Source organism: Halictus rubicundus, chromosome 13, assembly GCF_050948215.1.
Source record: "Halictus rubicundus isolate RS-2024b chromosome 13, iyHalRubi1_principal, whole genome shotgun sequence".
NCBI lineage: Eukaryota > Metazoa > Arthropoda > Insecta > Hymenoptera > Halictidae > Halictus > Halictus rubicundus.
In genome coordinates this window covers 2,775,289-2,797,995 of record NC_135161.1, presented here as the reverse complement: position 1 = coordinate 2,797,995, position 22,707 = coordinate 2,775,289, and the positions used below count along the sequence as shown (strand labels likewise).

At 36.3% G+C, this 22,707-nt stretch overlaps 1 protein-coding gene across 1 annotated transcript in view; it reads right to left on the bottom strand.

The window, feature by feature from the left end:
* Positions 1–22,707, bottom strand: part of Col4a1 (Collagen type IV alpha 1) — a 46,937-nt gene that overhangs the window by 6,580 nt on the left and 17,650 nt on the right. Inside the window, exons 3-23 of the mRNA XM_076799110.1 lie at positions 13,992–14,115; positions 13,223–13,345; positions 10,767–11,125; positions 10,350–10,484; positions 10,162–10,269; positions 9,593–9,814; positions 8,912–9,100; positions 8,722–8,838; positions 8,472–8,636; positions 7,854–8,156; positions 7,375–7,758; positions 5,341–5,547; positions 5,092–5,260; positions 4,888–5,015; positions 4,352–4,790; positions 3,917–4,266; positions 3,570–3,836; positions 3,313–3,484; positions 2,987–3,232; positions 2,519–2,884; positions 863–1,078 (exon numbers count right to left, since the gene is read on the bottom strand). Coding sequence (XP_076655225.1) covers positions 863–1,078; positions 2,519–2,884; positions 2,987–3,232; positions 3,313–3,484; positions 3,570–3,836; positions 3,917–4,266; positions 4,352–4,790; positions 4,888–5,015; positions 5,092–5,260; positions 5,341–5,547; positions 7,375–7,758; positions 7,854–8,156; positions 8,472–8,636; positions 8,722–8,838; positions 8,912–9,100; positions 9,593–9,814; positions 10,162–10,269; positions 10,350–10,484; positions 10,767–11,125; positions 13,223–13,345; positions 13,992–14,115 — 4,789 coding nt within the window. The remainder of the gene's footprint in view (positions 1–862; positions 1,079–2,518; positions 2,885–2,986; positions 3,233–3,312; positions 3,485–3,569; positions 3,837–3,916; positions 4,267–4,351; positions 4,791–4,887; positions 5,016–5,091; positions 5,261–5,340; positions 5,548–7,374; positions 7,759–7,853; positions 8,157–8,471; positions 8,637–8,721; positions 8,839–8,911; positions 9,101–9,592; positions 9,815–10,161; positions 10,270–10,349; positions 10,485–10,766; positions 11,126–13,222; positions 13,346–13,991; positions 14,116–22,707) is intronic.

The window sequence follows — 22,707 nt, the reverse complement described above, 5'->3', positions numbered from 1 at the left end:
GTACATCCTATGCGTTGTAGATGTGAATATGTACTAATCTGTGATGTTAATTAAACAGATAAGACAGCCGCGGCGAACGAACGACAAGACGCGAAACGATGCAGGCAGTCGAGGAACAGTATTTATTTGATGCGTGTGAAGGTGGAAATTCGGGTACATATACAAACGAACATGTCTGATGTATGTGTCAGACGCATTTATAAACGATGTGTACACCACGAATTATCGCATACTGCGCGCTTCAGTTCCGCGATCAACGTACAGTTGATCAAAAATACAATACGTACAAAAATCCGGAATTTTTTCGGGCAGCACCAAAAATAATATATATTTAAGGCAAATATAAATAAAGCAACAATAAATTGTTGACAAGATAACTGACTATATAAGCTACAAATTAATGAACAAGTGAGAAAGTGTCAGCCATGAACCGAGAATACGACCGAACAACGGTAATACTCAAATTGCTTCATATTTTATCCCTTTCCAACGCAAAATATGGCCGACCCGGCCATAGAGCTCGACCGACCACTTTATACAATGTATTTTGCCGTGTCGGGCCTTTCGCTTACTCTCCGTATTCTTTCTCGGTCCAGTCGAAAACAAAGTGAAAAAGCATAGGTACCCTGATCTGAAATACGGGGAAAGCCGATCCCAAACCTTCGCCTTATTTCAAAACAAAACTGTATACAGTAATTTCTCTGTATATGTCGCCAAAGTCTGGATGATAAACGTCACGGAAGTGCCTCCATTACCGCGGACAAACTCCCACCCCCCCCCCCTTGCTCGCTCCCCATAGGTTTATCAGTGGCACGAACCACAAAATCATTAGTACTACCCTAATTTTGTTCAATACACATACCAGGGTATCCACGGTCTCCCTTTGGTCCCATCGGTGGTTCGATGCAATCGTCACCTTTGTCACCCTTGTCACCAAGGTAACCAGGGGCACCCATTAATCCAGTCGGACCGGGGTAACCCATATCACCCTTCTCTCCAGGAGCTCCACTTACACCATTCACACCATCCCAACCTCTGTCACCCTTTTCTCCGGGCACTCCGTCTAGTCCACTTGGTCCTACAAATTAATCGAAACCTTGTTTTTTTATGAATTCTTCAATATAACAGTATTATACCTATCCATTAATTTTTATCCATTATTTAAAAAAAAATTTTTTTTAATATTTTTAGTAACATATAAAGGTATCTTAAAGAATTTTTCGATATTTTGAAAATTGCTGGTTTTCCAGACCTGGAAGATAAAGTGTCAGCCTTTTTTCATCGAATTGTGACGACTAAATTAACAAACCGATGAAAATGATATTTTAAGTACTTATAGTGGAAATATAAGAGTAACTAATAAAAATTATTTCAGTTCAAACAAATATTTTTCACAGCTTCTTATGCTTTAAACAAATTCAGTGTTTCTATAGCTGAGACATATTGAAAAATTTAAAAAAATGATGATATAGCCTTGTGTGTTCTGGCTGTTGCATACATGATATTAGAACAACTTTTATAGACACCCGACCGCTGCTAGTACTGCGTGTCAATCGTCCGCGTCCTATTTCGTCAATTTGAAAATGTCCGCTCTTTTAAAACCAGGTCCGTAAAGGAAAGACGTGGGACTATATCTTCATTTTTTTTTAATTTTTCAATATATCCCAGCTACAAAAACTGTGTTTGTTTAAAGCAATTAAAAAATAAATTGTTAAAAAAGATGTTTTTACAACTGAAATAATTTTTATTAAATATTCTTACGTTTTCGCTATAAGCACCTATAATATCATTTTCATCGGTTTGTTAGTTTAGCCGTCATAATTTAATGAAGAAGGGTTCACACTTTATCTTACAGGTCTTTAAAACGAACAATTTTTCCAAATTCTTTAAGATAACATTCTATATCTAAATACTGTAAATACTACAAGATATTCTAATTTGAACAAAGTCCTAAACACTACTCCGAAAAGTGTCCAATTTCGTGTGGAATGGCCCCATATTCATTATTTACTTGAAAATAAAAACCTGGACGGGTCAGAACGACGGGTTCTAATATTTTTAATTTACAATTATTAGGATTCTAAAGATATATCCATGATTCAACAAATTTATTTCTTTAGGTATATGTTATTAAAAAGAAATGACTAATCATTTAGGCAGCACATTTTTGTTTTTTGTATTGTTATAAAGTAATGTAAAATAGTCACTTTTAGTGCTCCCTGAACCTAGTGTTAAGAGTATGTACTTTAGTGGCACTCTCATTCACATTTCCAAAAAAAAAAATATATATAAAGTTTTATTTTATCTTCAATACTAAACACTACTATGTCTTTTCAAATTTTAAATTTCCTAAAGTTTTTTTGTTTCAGAGATTTTTGTTTCTCACGCAAAATAAAAGATAAGATAATTCTCTGATTTCAAAAATAATTTAAAAATGTTAATGTTTTATATTCCTTATTATTGATTAACGCAAAATCTAATTTTAATAATATAATAAGACCAATTTCTTAATAATCACCTCGAGGTCCTGGTTCTCCTTTTTGTCCTGGTAGACTACTTAACCCTGGTAATCCAACATCTCCTTTTTCACCTCTTTCACCTGGCTGACCTGGCAATCCTTCAAAACCTGGGGCACCATCTCTACCTGGTGAGCCAGGAATTCCACTGGGACCTGTGTCACCTTTCTCACCCTGTGGGCCAATAGGTCCATAAGGACCCTGATCTCCTTTGTGACCTGGTAGACCAGGCAAACCCTGTTCGCCCTTTTGTCCAGGTATTCCAGATATTCCTTCTCGTCCATGCTTTCCAGGCAATCCTGCCAAACCTTTCTCACCCTTGACAGTGGCTCCGGGAAAACCTGTAGGTCCGGCCGGCCCTTCTTCACCTGAAGTAATTAATCGATTATGTATAAATGACGCAAACATTATTTATTGGTTTCGATCGCATCAACAATATTACGTAAAATAATACCCCAAAGTATACATACCTTTAACACCCATAGGTCCTGGTGGTCCCGGATTTCCGACTGGGCCTGGTAAGCCTCTATCTCCTTTCTCCCCATCATATCCAGCTAAGCCTTCCAAACCTCTATCACCCTTTTCTCCATATAAACCTTGTCGTCCAGGAACACCTGGTTCACCCTTTTCACCTTTAACTTGGATTGTTGGGCCAGGTGGTCCACGGTCACCTTTCTCTCCGATTCCACCAGACAATCCAGGATATCCAGTAGGACCTTAATGACAGAATATGTTATTAGTTAACTAATTTTTGGTACAATCAGTGCAGTAATATTTTTTAATTCCCTGTTATTACCTGAAAGACCTCGATCTCCTTTAACGCCATTAAGGCCTGGACGACCTGGAGCTCCCATTTCACCGTCTTCTCCTGGGAAACCAGGTGGACCAGGTAAACCGATGTCACCTCGTTCACCGGGTAACCCATCGATACCGGGCGTCCCTGGTTCGCCTGGTGTACCTGGCGGCCCCTGTTGAAATTAATTCAAAATGTAAGTTAAAATCGAGTGAGATCATTTATTTCCAGAAACTCATAACTTTACTAGGCAAACATACTAGATCTCCTTTCAATCCAGGATATCCTCTAACTCCAGTGTCTCCTTTCTGCCCCTCTAATCCCGGTAAGCCATCATGACCTGGTACACCGGCGTCTCCTTTCGGACCAGGCAGTCCATCTTGCCCAACACCAGGTAATCCAGATTCACCCTTGGCACCATCTATACCATCTCTTCCAGAAGGTCCTGGAGGTCCACGAATTCCTGGCATTCCTGGTTCACCTTTTTGTCCTTTTTCAGACACCTGACCAGGCTCTCCTTTACGACCCTAGTAAAGCAAACCACAATAAAACTTTAGTACATATGCACACAAAGACAAGTTGAATTTTATTATTCCAAAATACATACTGGGAATCCGACTGGTCCTTGATCACCTTTAGGTCCGTCGAATCCAACGGGACCTGGCGCACCAGGTTCGCCGATAGGACCTGTGTCTCCTTTGGACCCAGTTAGCCCTGGACGTCCAGGTTTTCCATCTAGTCCACGCAATCCAGGGAAACCTGGTGAGCCTTTTTCTCCACGTTCGCCCTTCAAACCAGGTGAACCTTCTAGACCAATTCGGCCTTGTGATCCAGGTGGACCTCGCCGTCCAGGATATCCTTTTTGTCCGTCAATACCTGGTTCCCCACGATCTCCTTTCGTACCTGGGAACCCTGGAAGACCAGATCTACCTGGTTCTCCTGGCAATCCTGGTTCGCCTGTATAGAATCAATTTTATATAAGTTTTTGAGTTGAAGCATAGAGAACATCAGTTTCAATAAGGATAGGAATCGATACACGTACCTTTGTTTCCGTCCATACCAGGAGTTCCTGCTACACCAGGTGGACCTGGAGGACCAATTAGTCCTGTTTCTCCCTTCTCTCCTGGTGCACCTGGTAAACCACTTATTCCAGAAATTCCAAGATCCCCCTTTTCACCAGCAAATCCTGGTAATCCTGGATAACCAATAGGGCCGTCTTTTCCTGGTGGTCCTGGAAGACCTTGTTCTCCTTTTTCACCGGTTGGGCCAGTCAAACCGCGAGCACCTTTCATTGAAATTCCAGGTTCGCCCTTGTCTCCTTTTGGAGCTGGTGCACCAGGGAATCCCCTAGGTCCTTCACGACCAGGTTCACCGGGGAAGCCCATTGGTCCCATTGGACCTTTTTCTCCACGAGGACCAGGCAATCCTCGTGCTCCGACTGGTCCAGGAGCACCGATTGAACCTGACGGTCCAGGAGGGCCCTAATTTTATTAAATGTTGTTATTACTTTTCACATTACGCTTATATATTGGATTTACAAAACCTAGATACTAATCTAAAAACAATTTATTTACTAACCGAGAAACCTTGTAGGCCTTTATCCCCCTTCAATCCATCTCTTCCAGGTATTCCCGGTACTCCTCTTTCTCCTGGAAACCCTCTATCACCTTTGAAACCCTCCGCAATATTGTACGGTGGACATGAACCTATGCAAAACAAAAATTAAGATGTATTCCACGTATTTAGTGAAAGAGTGTCTGAAAGTAAATTATCACCACTTACCAGGTTCACCTCTTACTCCATCTAAACCAGGTTCACCTTTTTCTCCACGCAATCCAGGCCAACCAGGTTCTCCAGCTTCTCCTTTTATACTGAGACCACTTTCTCCTTTACGACCTGGAACACCTGGCCTGCCAGGTACACCATCTTGTCCAGGGAAACCGCGATCACCCTGGAAGCAATAGAAAGTTACAGAAATCCAATCAAAAAGTCACCACAAAGATCAAATAGCCATGTTCTAGTATCACTTACAGCAGTACCCTTAAGTCCCGGGAACCCTTCAAATCCAATCGCACCCTTCTCTCCAGATAGACCTATCGGACCTAGAGGGCCTGGTCGACCTGGCTCACCTCGTATGCCTTTATCACCTTTTTCTAGCTTTATCATATCCCAGGATATTTTGGCAGGTTGACCAGATTCTCCTTGAGGTCCTGGTGAGCCGGGAATACCGTCTTTTCCCTAATAACAAACGTACATTGCTTAAACTATGCAAATATGTTAATCGTTAAACTAGTTTCGTACGTGTTACTGCATGAATTACAATATAATAAATATGGTAAATGTTGACAAAAGGGGAACCAGCTCCAGTGACCTGGCCTGGCAATGTATGTTGTCAAGGTCAACATTTTAAACAACTTTTTTCTATACATGCACCCGTCGCTCGGTGTCAGTTTTCGAGATATTCCCAAAACACTTTAGATAAACCGAGATTACGAGTACACTTTATTCTGCAAGTATTAACTGGATAGTCAAAAATAATATTAATAGCTTGAACCAATTGTTCATTGGATACATTCTGCTCGTTACTTCAAAAAAAGAAACGATCCCACCAATTTGAAGTTGGTTGATGTTAGGTGCGTGAGGGGGCGGCGAGGACGTACATACAAAAACCCATGCGAAGTGCGGACCATGCAAGCTCTCCACCCTCTCAGGCACCTAACGCCGATCAACTTCAACTATTCCTTCTCCTTGAGATCCTGTATATCAGTGCTGGGCACGGTTGGGACCCCTCAAACGCTTAGTTCCACCACCAATCGGTCTAGATTTGAAGCGTATTTACCGAGTTATTAGGAAATAATGGCCAGGTGTATTACTCCGTCGGCTCTTGGACGAAAATTTTTCCAACTTCCACCGCTAAGAGGAAACTTTTTCCGTATCGGTCCTCGACCTTTCTTCCATGCAACGCGTACCTTCGTCGTGTTCGTTTATGTTTCGTGTCATCGTTGCCCCAACATACCCTCGTAGCTACTCACGATAGGCGAAACGCTTCCATTCCCCATGGTAACGGAGCTTACTGGAAGGGGACAGAGGGCGTCACGGTGGGGATGGTTTTGCCCCAATTGAGGCGAATGTGCCCAGCACTGCTGTATATGATTCTGTATTTTAATTACTGTTCGGTGACAGCTTGTCCCAGAAAAAAAGTGTACTTGTATCAAGTTTTTTAATGAATATCTCGGAAACTAAGACCGAGCGACGGCTACATGTATAGGGACAAGTTGTTCGGAATGTTAACCTTGACAACACATTGTAAGGTCAATGTCAATGGAACTGGGTCCCTTTTTGCCAACATTTACCATAATTATTATTGCAAATATATAATTATAAAATGATGTGTATTGTTATCGACACTTCCTTTTCACCAGTACTGACTACGAAATATTCTGAATACTTTCACTTAATCTCCAGAAAGTTGTCGTTTTTAACAACTTCATAGAGAATGATGCCCATGCTTGTACGGACCCATTTACTAGGCAATGTTTCTACATGTGTACTTTTCTAAGATAATACATTAATTCATTATTCACCCGAATTGCAAACAACTGACACCTGGAGCACACTATTACGAGCTAAATATTTAGATGAAATATTTGAGGGCTTAGGCAAAGCTGTAACACATCGTTGTTCAGTTGGTAATAAGAATAAATATTCTCTTATTTTTTCAAATTATTTAAAAGCAAATTTTTTGAACTCCATTGACAGCGCTATGGAAACATTCACAATGCCTTTTAAAAGTTCCCGTATTAAGAGGAATAATACTATTTTTATTTAATCTAGAATAAAGCAATCCAGCAAAAAAAAAATAAAAACAAATAAATGCGTAAATATTTCTAATTTTTCATTCTCAAAAGAAGCTTCACTATAAAAGCGTGCTGCAGTAACGAACCATATCAAGGATTTCTACGAATACTAACTATACGTGTTAATCGTAATCATGTTATGTGTTGTTCGTTTACTGGATAACGTGTTATCATTTTTTCAAGATTTTATAATACAATTAGTTCATACCGGTGGTCCTGGTGGACCGATTGGTCCCGGTAAGCCATCAGAACCAGGTTCTCCAGGAAAACCTCGTTCTCCGGGTGGTCCTCGGGCACCAGTAATTCCGGGGCTGCCATCGAAACCGTGATCTCCTTTAGGCCCTCTTAAACCAGGCAAACAGTCTATGCAACGTCCTCCTAATTCTCCCTTTTCACCAGGCGATCCGGGACTCCCCGGAATACCGTCACTTCCAGCAATTCCTGGTTCTCCTGGTAAACCAGCTTCACCTGGCGATCCTGGAATTCCATCCAGAGAATCTCCTGGTAATCCGCGTGGTCCAACGTAACCACGTTCACCCTTCTGTCCCTTTTCTCCATTTAAACCCGGTGCACCATCCATTCCTTTTGGACCCTTCACGAAGGATAGACAGCATTTAAATTAGGTTGGATATTAGGTGCTTATATTTTAAAAGAGGTCGTTAATTCTTCATTAAATTTCGCGCTTACAGTTATCGATAACCCTTTCTCTCCTGGCAAACCTCGTGGACCTGGAGGACCTTGAGGACCATCAAAACCACGAAGTCCCGTTGGTCCTGGGAATCCGGTGATGCCAGGTTCGCCTTTCCCTCCTTTCTCTCCGGGCAAACCTTCCGGACCGGGGATACCTGCTGAACCAGGGCCTCCTGCAGGACCCAGTGGCCCTCTTGGACCTGGATCTCCTGGATATCCATCAGTACCTCGTGGACCAATTGGACCTGGGAATCCTTGAGGTCCTTTAGGCCCTGGCGGACCTGGTGTACCCTTGCCGCCCTGATAATTAAAATAAGTCTAACGTAAACTTAGCTCATTTTATTGTAGTATTTTATTGTAGTAAGAGTGTTCGAAAAATCTTTCTGAGTGCTGAATATTTTTTTTTGTTTTTGCTTGCATAGGTACTGCAAATAGTATTAGTTCCGAAGTTGCGAAATAAGATAAAAAAGGACTCTACGAGATATATTTTTAACAAGAAATTGACATTTCGATCAACATAAGACTTTATAAATCAAGGTCTTACAGCAGTATATAATAGTTATTGGAACAGTTTACTATGAATATATTATAAATAAATTAGTAGATAACACTCACTCCTGGTGGACCAGGAGGTCCTCTCAATCCCGGAACACCCGATGGACCATCGCGTCCTGGTTCTCCTTTCAGACCAGGACGTCCGGGTAATCCATCTAAACCATCGTAACCACGGTCACCTTTGCGACCTGGTGGTCCTGGAGGCCCAGAGAAACCATCTCTACCCTGGTTGTAACAACAGTTCACAATAATTGATGATGTATTACATTCTCATGTGGCTCGTAAATGCAATAAATTTCACTAAACTTACTCGAATGCCTGGAGCTCCGACCAAACCTTTCTCTCCTTTCCCACCAGGGCTACCAGGTAACCCATGATCACCAAGTGGACCTGGCTCACCTTTTTGCCCATCATATCCCATTTCGCCCTATATTGTACAACGTATTAAATTATTTCGTTAATAAAAGAACAAAATGTATCGCGTTTGATTTTTTAAATACCTTATCTCCTTTTTCTCCAGGCTCACCCGGAGGTCCTGTAATTTCTGTTACTCCTATTAAGGGTAATTCAGGGTAAGCTGTACCCTTAGGTCCAACCTCACCCTTCTGACCTTTATCACCTTTCGGACCCTCGAATCGAAGACCCATGTTTCCTTTTTCTCCCTTAGGACCCGGCTGTCCAGATGGTCCCTGTATAGCAATGTAATTATTTATCTAGAGATTTATTTAGATACTATGCAACTGTACAACTATGGTCCGTTTTGCAAAAGAAGTATATCGAGACTCACTAGCAGTCACGATGCTACCAACTCCACTCTTATTACCGATATGTTATGAAATTGAAGTGGAAAGTACTAATAGCAGTTACAACGGACACCATTTCTTAGATCTCTTCTATCGAGAAACAAGATATAACGTCTATAAACTATTTCGGCTTCAAAATGAAATGCAACAAAACAATCGCGGCCGGGAGATGATCAAATAGTCGACTGATCGTCCTCTACCTTTGTTTCGAGAAAAATAGTGACGCCGAAGCTGTTATAAACATAGTACCAAATAAATTGAGTTGTTGCAGAAACATTTCTACTTGTATGTGCCTTTCCTATACCACCCGATTCGTTACACTTTTTGTTTCTGATTGAATTCATTTCAGAAATACTGTGGAAGGAAGAGGTCACTTACGAAAGGACCAAGTTCACCCTTTGGCCCAGGAGACCCACGATTTCCTTGAGGTCCTGGTGGTCCAGGGGGTCCTCTCACGCCATCAATACCTGGTTCACCTTTTTGACCACGGGGAAAGGACCCAGCAAATGCCGGTTGACCCTTGTCTCCTTTGTGACCAGGAGGGCCTTTAAAACCACGTGGGCCTGGCTCTCCAGGCATACCGCGGAGACCGGGTTCACCCTAACAGATACAAGAATTTATATGAATACCAATGCATTGAAATCTAAATTATTATTTTCAAGTATCCTTAGAGAAATATTCAAGTATCTTTAATAGAAATTGCAAATGCTCTTGGTCCAAAAGTTATTATGCTAAATAATCTGATTTCGAAATCATATTCGACCAATTAAATTCGGGACTCAAAAGTCTATAGAAAAGTAGAAATAGTTGATGTGATTATAAAATACACCAAGTAAAAATAAATAAGTTTTAAGTTTCACGCAATAGTCTTATACTACAAGAATTTAACGTATAAAATAAATGTGTCAGTTCTTTGTTTTATCAAATTCCCTCGTTAATTTGCGTACATCAGTTCCATTGCAGCCATCTCGACCGGGAAAACCAGGAGATCCTGGCGGACCTTGAACTCCAGGAACACCATTTATACCAGGAAATCCGGGTATACCCATTTTTCCCTATGGAGAAGCGATACAATTAGAACGGCTACGAATAGCAATTAACGTATGCTGCCTTCCGACGGTACGATGCTACGTACTCTATCACCTGTCTGCCCACGCGATCCCTGAGGACCAGGATCACCTTTCTCTCCTTTTGGACCTAGGAGACCTTCTGTTCCAGGAAATCCTCTTTGACCCTTGGGACCTTGTGGTCCCATTATACCTGGTGGACCCTGTGCACAGTAATTACGTTGGCTGTGTTATACTATAAAAATACCACGGTGTTTGAATAAGGTTTCATTAATTATCACGAAAAAGACAATTCTTTCAAAAGAAACAACGGTCTCCCGGCACTTAATTACATTGTTGTTTAAAAATCCGGAAACCTCTATTCCTATATCTCAATGAGGAAATGAATTTATTCACGAGCTTTACCTTTCTTTTTCAAGTTTTTCACATTTGTGGACTCTTACTGTATTGCAGTGATTTTTTTTTTTGCAAAAATGAGTACTCACTCTGGAACCTTTCTCAGCGAAACATTTCGGTACGCAGCAACCTGATCCTGTACAATTCTGCCGAGTATGTCCTGGAACTGGTACAGCTGAATAACTGCTCGGATAATTGTCCGAACTGCCAGCCGCACCATATCCTCCTTGACGTTGCGAGTGTCCTGTATAACCAGTCGATCCATGACCGTAAGGACCTTCAAGATTTCCTTCGAGGTTTCCAGATCCACGAGTATCTTCAGGTGTCCTGGTATTGTAACGGTCTTCGTAGCCTCGAGATCGTCCATGAAAATCGCCGGCTCCTTGATTGTACGGATCAGGGACACCTCGATTTTGTCCGTCGTTGTAAGGTCCTCGATCTCTGTCGCCTTCATAAATAAAAAAGATTACTGGTGGCATTGGGCGATTAAACTACAAAATTCAAAACAAAATAATTCGAATGAAACCAAATTGAATTTTCTGTGTACATTAAGGAGTTTAAGAATAACATTTTATCAAGTATCTGTAACCTCTATTTGATACAAAAGCCATTCAAACTAAAAAATAAAATTTGTATCTAAAAAGTCGTTCGAAAGTTATTGTTGCAATAAACTATACTAGGTGTAACAAAAATCATTTAACGTGTACAACAAACTTTTATCGAATCAAGATATTGTTGGTGTCGTTCTTGGCTGAAGTTCCGAAAATCGGTCAAATCAGATTGAGCTGAATTTTTACACATAGCCTCATTTTGTATTAAAAACATATTTCCCAAAAGGATTTTTGGCGACTCGAAAAAAAATGTATAATATTAGTATAATTTTTCATTTTACCTTACTGACAAGCATTTTCTACTTTACCGACTTAAGGCTTGGATTAGGTGTCGTTTCTGAACTTGTTAATGCTGTACGTGGGTTGGGTCAGGTCTGGGTTAGCTTGGGTTAGATATGATTATGTTTATTTTTTATTGTTTTATAGGCATGGCTGAATGTGGTGGAAATGTGTCCAGACGATACAAGAAACGCGAACACATTGATTGGTTTGATACAGAAACATGTTGAAATTGGCACCGAAATGCCTGTAAGGTAGAAAATGTTATGTCGGTATGATAGAAAATGACAATAAAGTGATAAAAAAATGTATTCGTGTCGCCAAAAATCCGTTTGGCAAACATGTTTTTGATGCACAATGAGGCTATGTGCAAAATTTGAGGTCAATCCAACTTGACCGTTTTTCAGAACTTTAGCTTCGTTCTTAAAGATACATACCGATATAAGGAAAAGACATTTAAACGTTGCGCTAATTTTTCTCTATAAATAGTCCGAGATACGTGTTAGAAAATACCTACGCGTAGGACCAAGCGGATAGTGCAATCTAGAACATGTGTGCAAAACTTCAATATTTGAATATGATTATGATGTTAGGGAATTGTTAATAGAGAAAATGTAACATATTCATATTAGTCTTCCATTGCTAATCAAGACTACCTTCCAAAAGTGTGGGAAAAGTAAATTTCCTACTCTCTGGAATAACAATTTTCTAATCCATTAAATTTTATGGAACACCATAAAGTTGCGCGCGCATATAACTGGTTGTATTATCGATTAATAGCCAACTATTATACAATAGTGCAAAGGCGAAAGATAAACGGTTCCATTAATTAATGGACAGTACTCGAGTCCGCAAATCTCACAATATTACACTAACTAAGGCTGTTACATTACAAACAAGACAAACGCTTTTCTTTGACAACATATTGTAATTATTGATATCATCAATTTTATATTGATCCGTGAGCAAAATCTAAATAAATCATTCTACTTATGTCACATGTGTTCCCTTTGTGCAGACCTATTGAATTACCGTGTACATTGTTTAAACGATCAAATCTACATCGATTCTAAAAGCCTGAAACCTTCTTTATAAAATATTAATTTTTAAATTTGTATGTTTCAACTATCGTTTGTTACTAATGAAGTTGCTGAGTATCCGGGTTTCTTTGTCTCAGATAACACTATTTCCAAAACTTCTCTAATTGTTCGCGAGTTCGTATTGATTCCTGTGGGTTAATTTTTGCTATTGCCATAGGGCAAGCGTTAATTTACAATGCTTTCTAAGGTGACTGTATTTTCCCAGATATCTATAGTGGTGCTTGATACCGTATTGATGTTTGACAAATTAGATTAGAAATGTTATCGGCTGCAGTCTTTGATACTGTCTTTGAAACTACAAATTAGAATAAATCTATTTGTAGCAAATGACAATTTTCGTTAAAAGCATTTATGGCTAGTTTTGAACAAAGTTAAGAACTCAAATTTTCCACCTCGACAATTACATGCACGTAATTGCAAAGCATGATTAACAATAAAATTGTAGACGGATATTGCCAGTAATGTAGTAACAGTAGATATTCTATTATAATTCTCTGAGTTAATTTATAATTAGCACTTGTATTACCATTATATTTAGCTCAGTATATTAATTACCGTCGCCATATTGGTGTCCTTCAGACCGACGACCATATTCGCGGTCATCGGTTTGTCGGTTATAACCGTCATCGTCGATCCGATCATCATAGGCTTCTACGTTCCGCCTATCTTCTTCGGAACCTGAAAACCAAAAAATATAAAAAATGTTAGAACATTTTGAAAAACATAAAATATGTATTCAAAATATAGTTTAAAACATTAAACAGTAACAAATACCATTATTTACAAGAAGGAATAGCAAAGAGTAAGTCTACTATTTTATATTCACAATTCGTGTGAATGCTTTTATAACTCAGTGTAGTACGTTGATGACATAGTCCTTATTTCATAACTGTTTATCCAATGAAACTCTTAACAATACTCTTAACAGTCTCAAAAATGTTGAGACACCCTGATAACTCCTTACATTCCTTAATAAAACCGCGGAGAAAATTTTCGCAAAGAAAAAAGTTATTTCAAATGATCTTAGGAATCATCCTTTTCAAAGAGATATAACATTTCTGGGATACCCGGTATGTACGCATTCTTCAAATACAAAATGCGATGATGAGTAATGATGACTATAAGGTAACAATGTAAGAAATTGTACGAATATCTTTGCAGTATTAAATATCAAATGAAACTTTTGGAATGGCAGAACTGTATTCTTATATTTATAAACAGAAAGTACAGAAGAAATTGATCACTTTCACCACGATTTATTCAAATTCTAATTTCTTTTCGAATTTCGAATTTTGATATTGTATAGAGCTGACATTTTAATTACCTTCATTATTCGCAAGGAAAGCTTTCCACCGTGGTGAAATATTGTATTCGTCATCGCTATTTGTTGGTTTTCCTATATCACCTCGTCCTAATGGTACTACCGGTGGTGGATTGTTGAACCGTTGCTGAAACAAAAATAACGAAATTAGAAATTGTTTTACATGTTCAATTTAATAATAATTTTTCGCAGATGACATAAAAGTTTCAATAGTTTTCTTCTCCTTCTAATATATGTATATACGTTACGTAATTATACATAAGTGTACATATACATTCTGAAAATTTCATTGAAATTGGATCACGTGAAAAGTACCGTTTTCACAACTTTCGGTTCCAAAGCGTAACACAGGGTGTTCGACTACAGATGGAAGAAACTTTAAGGGATGGTTCTCCATGACAGTACAAGACGAAAATGAAGAATAAAAAAATTGTGATTTCGGCTTCATGTTTTAGTTATTAACGATTCAAAATCCACCTAAAATGTGGCAACCCGATCAACAGAGGTGTACGTTGCGTACGTCATAGAGGCGAGCGACAGTCATGTATCAAGTGACAGATACTGCGTGTGCCTCACAAGAAGTCACCTGGCAGGAATTCGGCTGTAAACCATTCGATTGGAACATTCCCCACGCATTTTTGGATCTGGCCGAATTATTGGCTAAAGTGTGTGACGTGAAAGTCTAACCATTGGGTACGAGCAAGAACCCCCTTTGATACGTGACTGTCGCGCGCCATTATGACGTAAACAACGTGCAGGTCTGTCGGTCGGGTTGCTGCATTTTAGGCGGAATTTTAAGAGCTAATAACTAAAAACCCAAGCTGAAATCCTAATTTTTCTATTCTTCATTTTCGTCTAATATTATCTTGGAGAACCATCCCTTAAATTTTCTTTCGAATTCGAATATATTTTCAATGTTCAGAGTGTATGTGACTAACACAGATCTACGCAACGCATTTTGTAAATTATTAATATAGCCTTAAATATATAAGCAACCATTAACATTATCTTCGCAATTTCGACCAATTACAATCTTTTCAAATTTTCTTTTTCACATTGCTTAGTAAACTAATCCCCCTAAATTTTTAAAACATCCAAGTCGATTGATCTATTTTTAAAACAATGTTATTGTCTTTTCAAGAGTGTACGAATATTGATGCGAGTTGCTCTATGTATAGTTTCACCTTATAACACATTCAATTTTAATTTTATTTAAAAAAACAAGGGGGATTATTTATACTTAACATTTTATTCGATACTTATCTGTGTAATATTTACTACGTTCCATTCGCTACAAAACATATTTCCCCTAATGTTCTTTTTTTTATTAAAATCTTTATTTAAAAATAGGCAAATTTTAGTTTTCGTTCGGAACAATAAATACCAAAGTATGATTCTAGACATCGTAAGGAATTGAAATATATGTACAAGTTATTTTTCAGAGAAGCTATGGGAAAGTCATAAAAAATAGAGTTAGAAATAATGGTGTTAAAATGATTAATGTACGTTAATGAACATAAAAGTCATCATTGATAAAAGTTGATGTTAGTCGACAAAATAAGAAATTCTTTTATAACACAATGCTTATATTCTACTACGCAATAAAAGAACTGTAACTGTTTATCCTAGAAGCCATAAAAATTATAACAAGCTATCGTGAATACAGTAAAATAATAATTTGTTTACAATCAAAGTTATCGAGTACAATTTGCACTGCAATTTGTGTTTTGCATTATTTCTACATACAGCAAATAATATAAAAAATAATATATAACTATTCAGCAAATGTTTAAGCTACAAATACAATTTATAAAAGTGTTCAAGCACTTACTTTCCAATTGATACAAATCCAGCTAGTCAAAACATAAAAATTTGTAGTATACTTCAAATGATATTTACTGAAGCGATCTGTAAAATGTTTTGCCGACTAAGTAAATCTTCTTATCGATCGTTCATATAAAAACGTCAATTGAGTTCAGGAAAAGCAAATGTTGTACTACTGTCGACATTTATTACAATATTATGATATTACGCAGCAAATTGCTGTTTACCATATTGAATATGTTTATTCCCAAAATATAAGCACTGCACTATGTATATGTATCCACAGAAATTTATTATTTTTAAGTTGGATATTGTAGCTATTAATATACAGAGCGATGTATGTATAGTGAAATAATGTTGCTTTACATTGAATAAAAGTTTAAGCACAAGTATATTCCAAAAAATATTTATGCAAAACAGATATTGACTAATATCTGTATTAAAAAACCTACAAACCTATAAATACAAGTGCAACGGAAGGTTGCTTAATTTTTATTTTTTCAAATTTAATTGACTTAAAGAAAAATGTTTTTTTTCATTATATTTATTTATGGTTTAAACCAGATTATAGAAAACCAGATTTATTCAGCAAATGTAATATTGTTAAATGCTGCGTAGGTATTGCATAGTTTCTAAATTCTGAAGGAACATTGTTTAAGAAAATTATAAATTATTTTCAAGCCTTCTATATGAGGATTGCTTAAGAAGGAAATAATACAAAGAGGAAAGCAATATTTCCCTTTGAGCAACTTTACTTGTAATAAATTACGTTCAGGTTGAAACGAAAGAGCACATCTAAGCTATATACATATATATCAAATGTATTGATAATGAAATTAAAAGCGTTTACAAAAGAATCTTCTTACTCCATAATACTTGTGAGGTAACGTTAACTGCCAATACGCTATTACCAATACTTCTAAAATACATACACAGCCTAGTCTGGGCATGCTTACTATGCAAGTCTGGATTAAACGGCAGAACATGTTTCATCTTCATTTAACACTGTGCAATTTTAATACTTATCTCTTTCTATTATTTATCTCTTTCTTAATATTTATCACTTAATATTTATCTCTTTAAATATGTTATATAGGTTTATAACATAAACACACGACACTGTTTGACATTTGTCAAACTGTACCTAAATTTCTTAAAAACTAACCTCAAAATTGAATATAAAAAACAGAATAAATGTTAATCTATCCAAGATAATGAAACATCTTCCTACAAAAACAATCCTATATGATAAGAATAAGTCTAACGCCGAATTGTTCAATAATTACGAAAATAAAAACGAATCTATAAATTATCCAAATGATGGCTCCTCCTATTTTCATATATGTATTTCAAATAATTACATGGTAAATAGAATAATTTGAATGAAAGTGCTTGAATTGACCTAGAATGATGGTTGAGCAGATCTTACAACCATGCATGTGCTCGAGACAAATTCACTAACTAATATTCTCTGTAAACCTATGTATTTTAATGTTAAAATAATTGAAGTTGTACTCAAATTCTAGGTATGTCAGACTTTCTGGAAAGATGATATCATGTAAAGAATGCACTTCAACTGTTTGATCGACAGTGTGTATCCAGTGAGTACATGTAGAAAGTAAAAAGTTCCTTTGTTAAACAAGAAAATATAGCATTCTCCCCCTCCCCCCTCTCCCCAATGTAGCTTTCAGCAATGACAAATAGTACGATTTGAGATTGAGAGAAAACAGGTTGCAATTATATCAAAAACTTTAGTACTTTTTTCTTTATTCACGATTAACCATTCTTGAAATCGACCAGAAAAAATGCATCATTTTATTTTAAGTAAATGAAAGTGACCTATACATCACCTTTACGCGCCAACTTGTAAAAAAAATACAGATATTACTGTATTATTATAGACAGCGGATTTGATGCATTCATGATAAAAATGAGTAGCTATAGTTCGAAACAGTGAAAGCATTAGAAGAATTAAAAAATACTGTTATGTATATTATCTTCGACCTATTAAAGATATTAAGAAAGAAAATAAGTTTCTATTTCACTCCAGTTTGTTGCAAAGGTGGAAAATCAGGTGGAGAATTGTTAAATCGCATAAAGATCCGCTGTGTAATTATTAATTGCTTCAAATCCTACATCTTTTATTTGAAACGTTTTCGCGTATTGCTTAGAACAATGAAGATACTTCAGGTGGACAGAGTTGCGGTGCACAATGTATATCGTACGCAACGTACTTAAGTACTATCGCGATAAATAATTTCTTTTTCGCAGTCTGGGCATCATGGACCACTCGCTACCTCCGTCTCTGGTCTAGCTTCTATTCGACGTCCGGCGAGCATAACACAGAGATTGGCTCGATTCAGTGGATGCGTCATCGTGTTCGCAGAAAGTCATTGTCTTGCCCCCGTTTTCACGTTTTATCCTTTTTACGTTTCGGGATGGCACGCACTGACAGGAAACGCGGGGAGATAGCCGGCTCGTTATCGTTTCGAAATGACGTGCCACGACTCTGTTTCTCTTTGATTCCCTTCTGCCGGACCATTTCGTGAGCGTTCTGGCCACGATTAATGGTGTACAGAGTGGACTGACTTTTTTTTCTGTTTTCTTTTTTTAAACACTGAATGAAAACACGAGCGCTATCGAACCGGAAGATAATTGTGACCCATCAACGTAATCTAAAGTTGAAATGAACACGATCAGAGGCGTCGGGAGAGATATCAAAATTTGTGGAAACGTTCGAGAATTAGGAAAGTTTCATCATCAATTCTAAATAATTCAATGGACAAGCGGTTGTCAAAAAATGTGAATTGTGCTATATTAATACCTTTTTCGCTACAGCGTTATTAAATGTGCAATAAATTATTGTTTCAATGACGATTTAATTACACTGTCATTTTATTTCCCATTTGTCAACGTAATTAAAAACTTAATTTCTTATTTTTATAAAATAATCGACGTACATAAATATTCAAAAAGGTGTGCAATGTACTTATACACGTGAAATGGCAGTTTCCAAAATACTGGTTCATTTCCAAAAGATAACACTAAGAATATCATATAATGTTTCGATTGACTACATAAATTGTGTTCTTCTATACAGGGTGTCCCAAAAAAGTTGTATTTCCTTGAAACGGGTGATTTGAAGTAACTTTGTCCTGTGCGAAAATGTTCTCATCGAGAAAAGTCGTGAAAAACTGCGATTTCTGCAATTTTTAACTGTTTGTGTTTATCCGAAACATTCAGACTGTGTATAACTAGCATAGGTCTACACAACGCATATTCTAAATATTCATTACGAGCTCAAATAAAGAAGGTATGAAAATTATCGGTTTCATACCAATATGGCGGCGTCCTTACCTGTTAAAAACGCTTGAAATCGCACAAATTTAAACACGCATAACTTTTGAACCCGTGAATTCCTAACGTTAAGACGGATTTTTGGCATTTTCTCGTCAAAATCTACGGGATTATATAAAAAAGAGTCCAGAATTTATGGTCCTCTAAGTTCAAGTTTAGTCTTTTACTTCGCAAATTAAGAAATCCAGTAAAAATAAAACAAATATTTCATGGACCAATCATTCTCAAGTTTCATTTTTGCTTCTTATACATGAAATGCATTACTGGCTTTCAGGCATAAAGAAATTATTCATCAGTCTAATTGTCCAATCGTTTGCCTGTGTTGCAATACGTAAAATCCATAGCCCAGTATATATATAACCATTAATTACTGCACTACTCAAAATTATGCATTTAGTGTACTATACTTTATGCAAAATACAAATTTTCTACCTGATTTGCAACAAACTGGAGTGAAGTAGAAAATTATTTTCTTTCTTAATATGTTTCATATTAGTTTAATTAATGTTTTCACTATTTCGAAATTTATTCCTACTCATTTTTGTCATAAATGCATGAAATAAATTTGCGAAATATAGAATGAAATTTTTTATGAACACTCGTTATTCAAGCAAATTATTTGATGACACTTTAAAAGAATGATTTAACAAAATCTGAAGCACAAACTTTTATACTCAATTAAGTACCAAGTTTTAAGTCTATTTTAGATATTTTTCATAATTTCCTAAATATTTCTCTTACGTTTTCACTACGAATCCTCGAAACCTGTTGATCACATGCTAATTTGTAATGACCTCGTGTGAATCAAATGCGACAGAGATTTACTGACATCATTACTGCAAATGCAAAATGACACTTCCTTAATTTGACGAAGTAGACAGAGTACAATTGTACGAGTAGATCCCATTATCCATAGAAAAAATTACATTTATTCGTTGTATTGCGTTTTATTTTTTTTTAAACTCCGGAATGCCAGAACTATCACTGCGAAGTATTTTATCATTAGATTGACAAATCATGATCATGTTTTATTAAAAAAAGATTTGAACACTGAATTTTACATACAGTTACGGTTAAGGCATGAGTCTGAATAAGATTAGTAAAATAGCATTCAAGTAATCAATTATAATATCTGTTATTTTATTTTCCAGTTTTATTTGCAAATAATTTCACTTTCACCTTGTTGGTGTAACAAACTTGAAAAATGGTACGAATCAATGAAATATAAATGTTAATATAGTGCAGTTTTATATGTTTTCTAATGAACAGTTAAAAATTGAAAATTTAATAAATTATTTAATATAACTTGAATTTCTAAATAATTATTGAGATTCTAGGCTAGGAGATGCATGAATACGTCGTATCAGCGTTGTACAGTTACCGATAATGCGCTTATTTCTAAGCAACGAAGAAGGTACATTAAAGAATTACTTTAGCGTGTCATACACAATTGGACCTTCAAATTATTCTTCCATCGTGTAATTGAATCGAATATAACATAAGTAGTACATTAAATCCTGGAATATTTTACACATAGTAGGGTAAGGGACCCAATTACTGTGGGGGTACCAATTACTATTCCTATATCAATTATACTTATCTTTAAAGCATAATCAATATTAAAAAAGAGATATTAAATTTTTTTATTAAAATCAGCTAATATATGTTATATATCTCTTTTTAAATATTAGTTATGCTTTAAAAATACGTATAATTAATAAAGGCACAGTAATTGGGTCCTTTACCCTATTTCATACAGAATTCTTGTGTTAGTTCGTTTTGGGAAAAAAATTAATTTTGCGTATTACTGACTTAATTATTTTGTTGGAGTTAACAACGAATGATCCACTACTTTCTCAATCGGGTGGCAATAAAAACATCAAGACTACCAATGACCGAATTAATTGTGAGATGTGCCTGCCTAGGAAATGTTCTCTTTATGCTTTACATTTACTATACCGCTTTACATTCGACTGGAATTACGAGTAAATGTATTTTATTAGTAACCATTTCGATTCGATAAAAGTGTAGCATAAAACATTATTGGATGAATGTAAAATTTTGTTTACTTTATTCAGCTGAAGAATCGTAGTCTAATGATTACTCTGTGCATTATATCAAATGAAATACTCGTAAATGTAATGTTCATTTAATTGCATATGGGAAAACATCTTTACTGGTTCTATTGCAGAACGATACACAGTTACGTTGTGTATTTTATAATATTAATATCGTTATATAAAATACTGTTAAAAATTATATAATCTCCAATGTCCACCATTTGCCTTACAATTAATTACTGCCTCGATTCTCCTCGTACAGCTTTCATATAATTTATTAATAACCTGGACTGGAATTCTTTGCCACTCGGTTTGTAACACCTTAAACAGTCTATACGAATTTTTTGGTTGAGTTTTTCAAACACCGAAAATTGATATGATTTATTTTACTTATAGTACAGATGAATGTTATTAATAATAATAATTAATTTTACTTTCTTATGATTTATTACTATATAATTATTGTAGTTGTTAGAGTTACTAAAACGTTTGTATTTGGTGTTATTTATACTTTAATGGTAGCGAATCTAAAACTCAAATTCCTAAGAATTGCTCCAGTTAGTTTATTTTGAAATTATGTATTCGAATTATTTCTATTTAAAGTAACGGTAGTTGAAAGTTAAAGAAAGATTTTAGGAAGATTGTCTGTGTTTAATACTAGTTCACAACTATCAAAGTTATCGTAAATGAACTATATTAAGCCAACTCCACTTGACGCACTTCAACCTAAGGATTGAAGATAGTAAACAGATTAGTGGTAGTACCGTTGCGTTAAAAGAGAAGCTATTTTGGACCTAAAATTCAGCAAATTCTGAATTATAAAGTCCAGATATGAACTTAAAATCATTTAGAGCTAACAAAATAGTTGACTCCATTACTAAATTATGTATGCTCATACGTATACAGATATTATAAACATATGGAAAAATATACTGCCCTAATAAGTGTAATATCGTTTACTAAATATTTATTCTATTTTTAATTTAAGGTATTCGACAGTCTTAGTTTCATATTAAAAGTAATGGACGCTCGGGTTTTGGATCGGTTGAACAATTTTTCGTTTCTTTGTAAATTTGTAAATGGATTTCCGATTCAAATAGTTATGCTCATAATTCTTATCACACTTAAAAAGAAGATCCTTCGTGATCTCAGCTGTTTTTTTCCTGAAGATGCTTCAAACTAATGTTTACATTAACAACCAAATTTAAATTAATCTTTAGAGTTTTACACCCGAAATACAGCCTTTACTCGATATATGTCCCACTTATCTAGCCGATTAAAGTCTCAGAACTATCCTCACTGCCGCGGGGTATACACCGTTAGGGGCCGCAAAGCTCAAGTGGTGTCGGTCGCCGAGGAGTGTAAGCATATTGTGGACATATATCGAGTAAACATTGTATTTCACCAATAATTTATTGAATGATAAATCCCCAGAAATATGTTCACAGAATTTGTTCTGAATTTTTACACCAGATTAA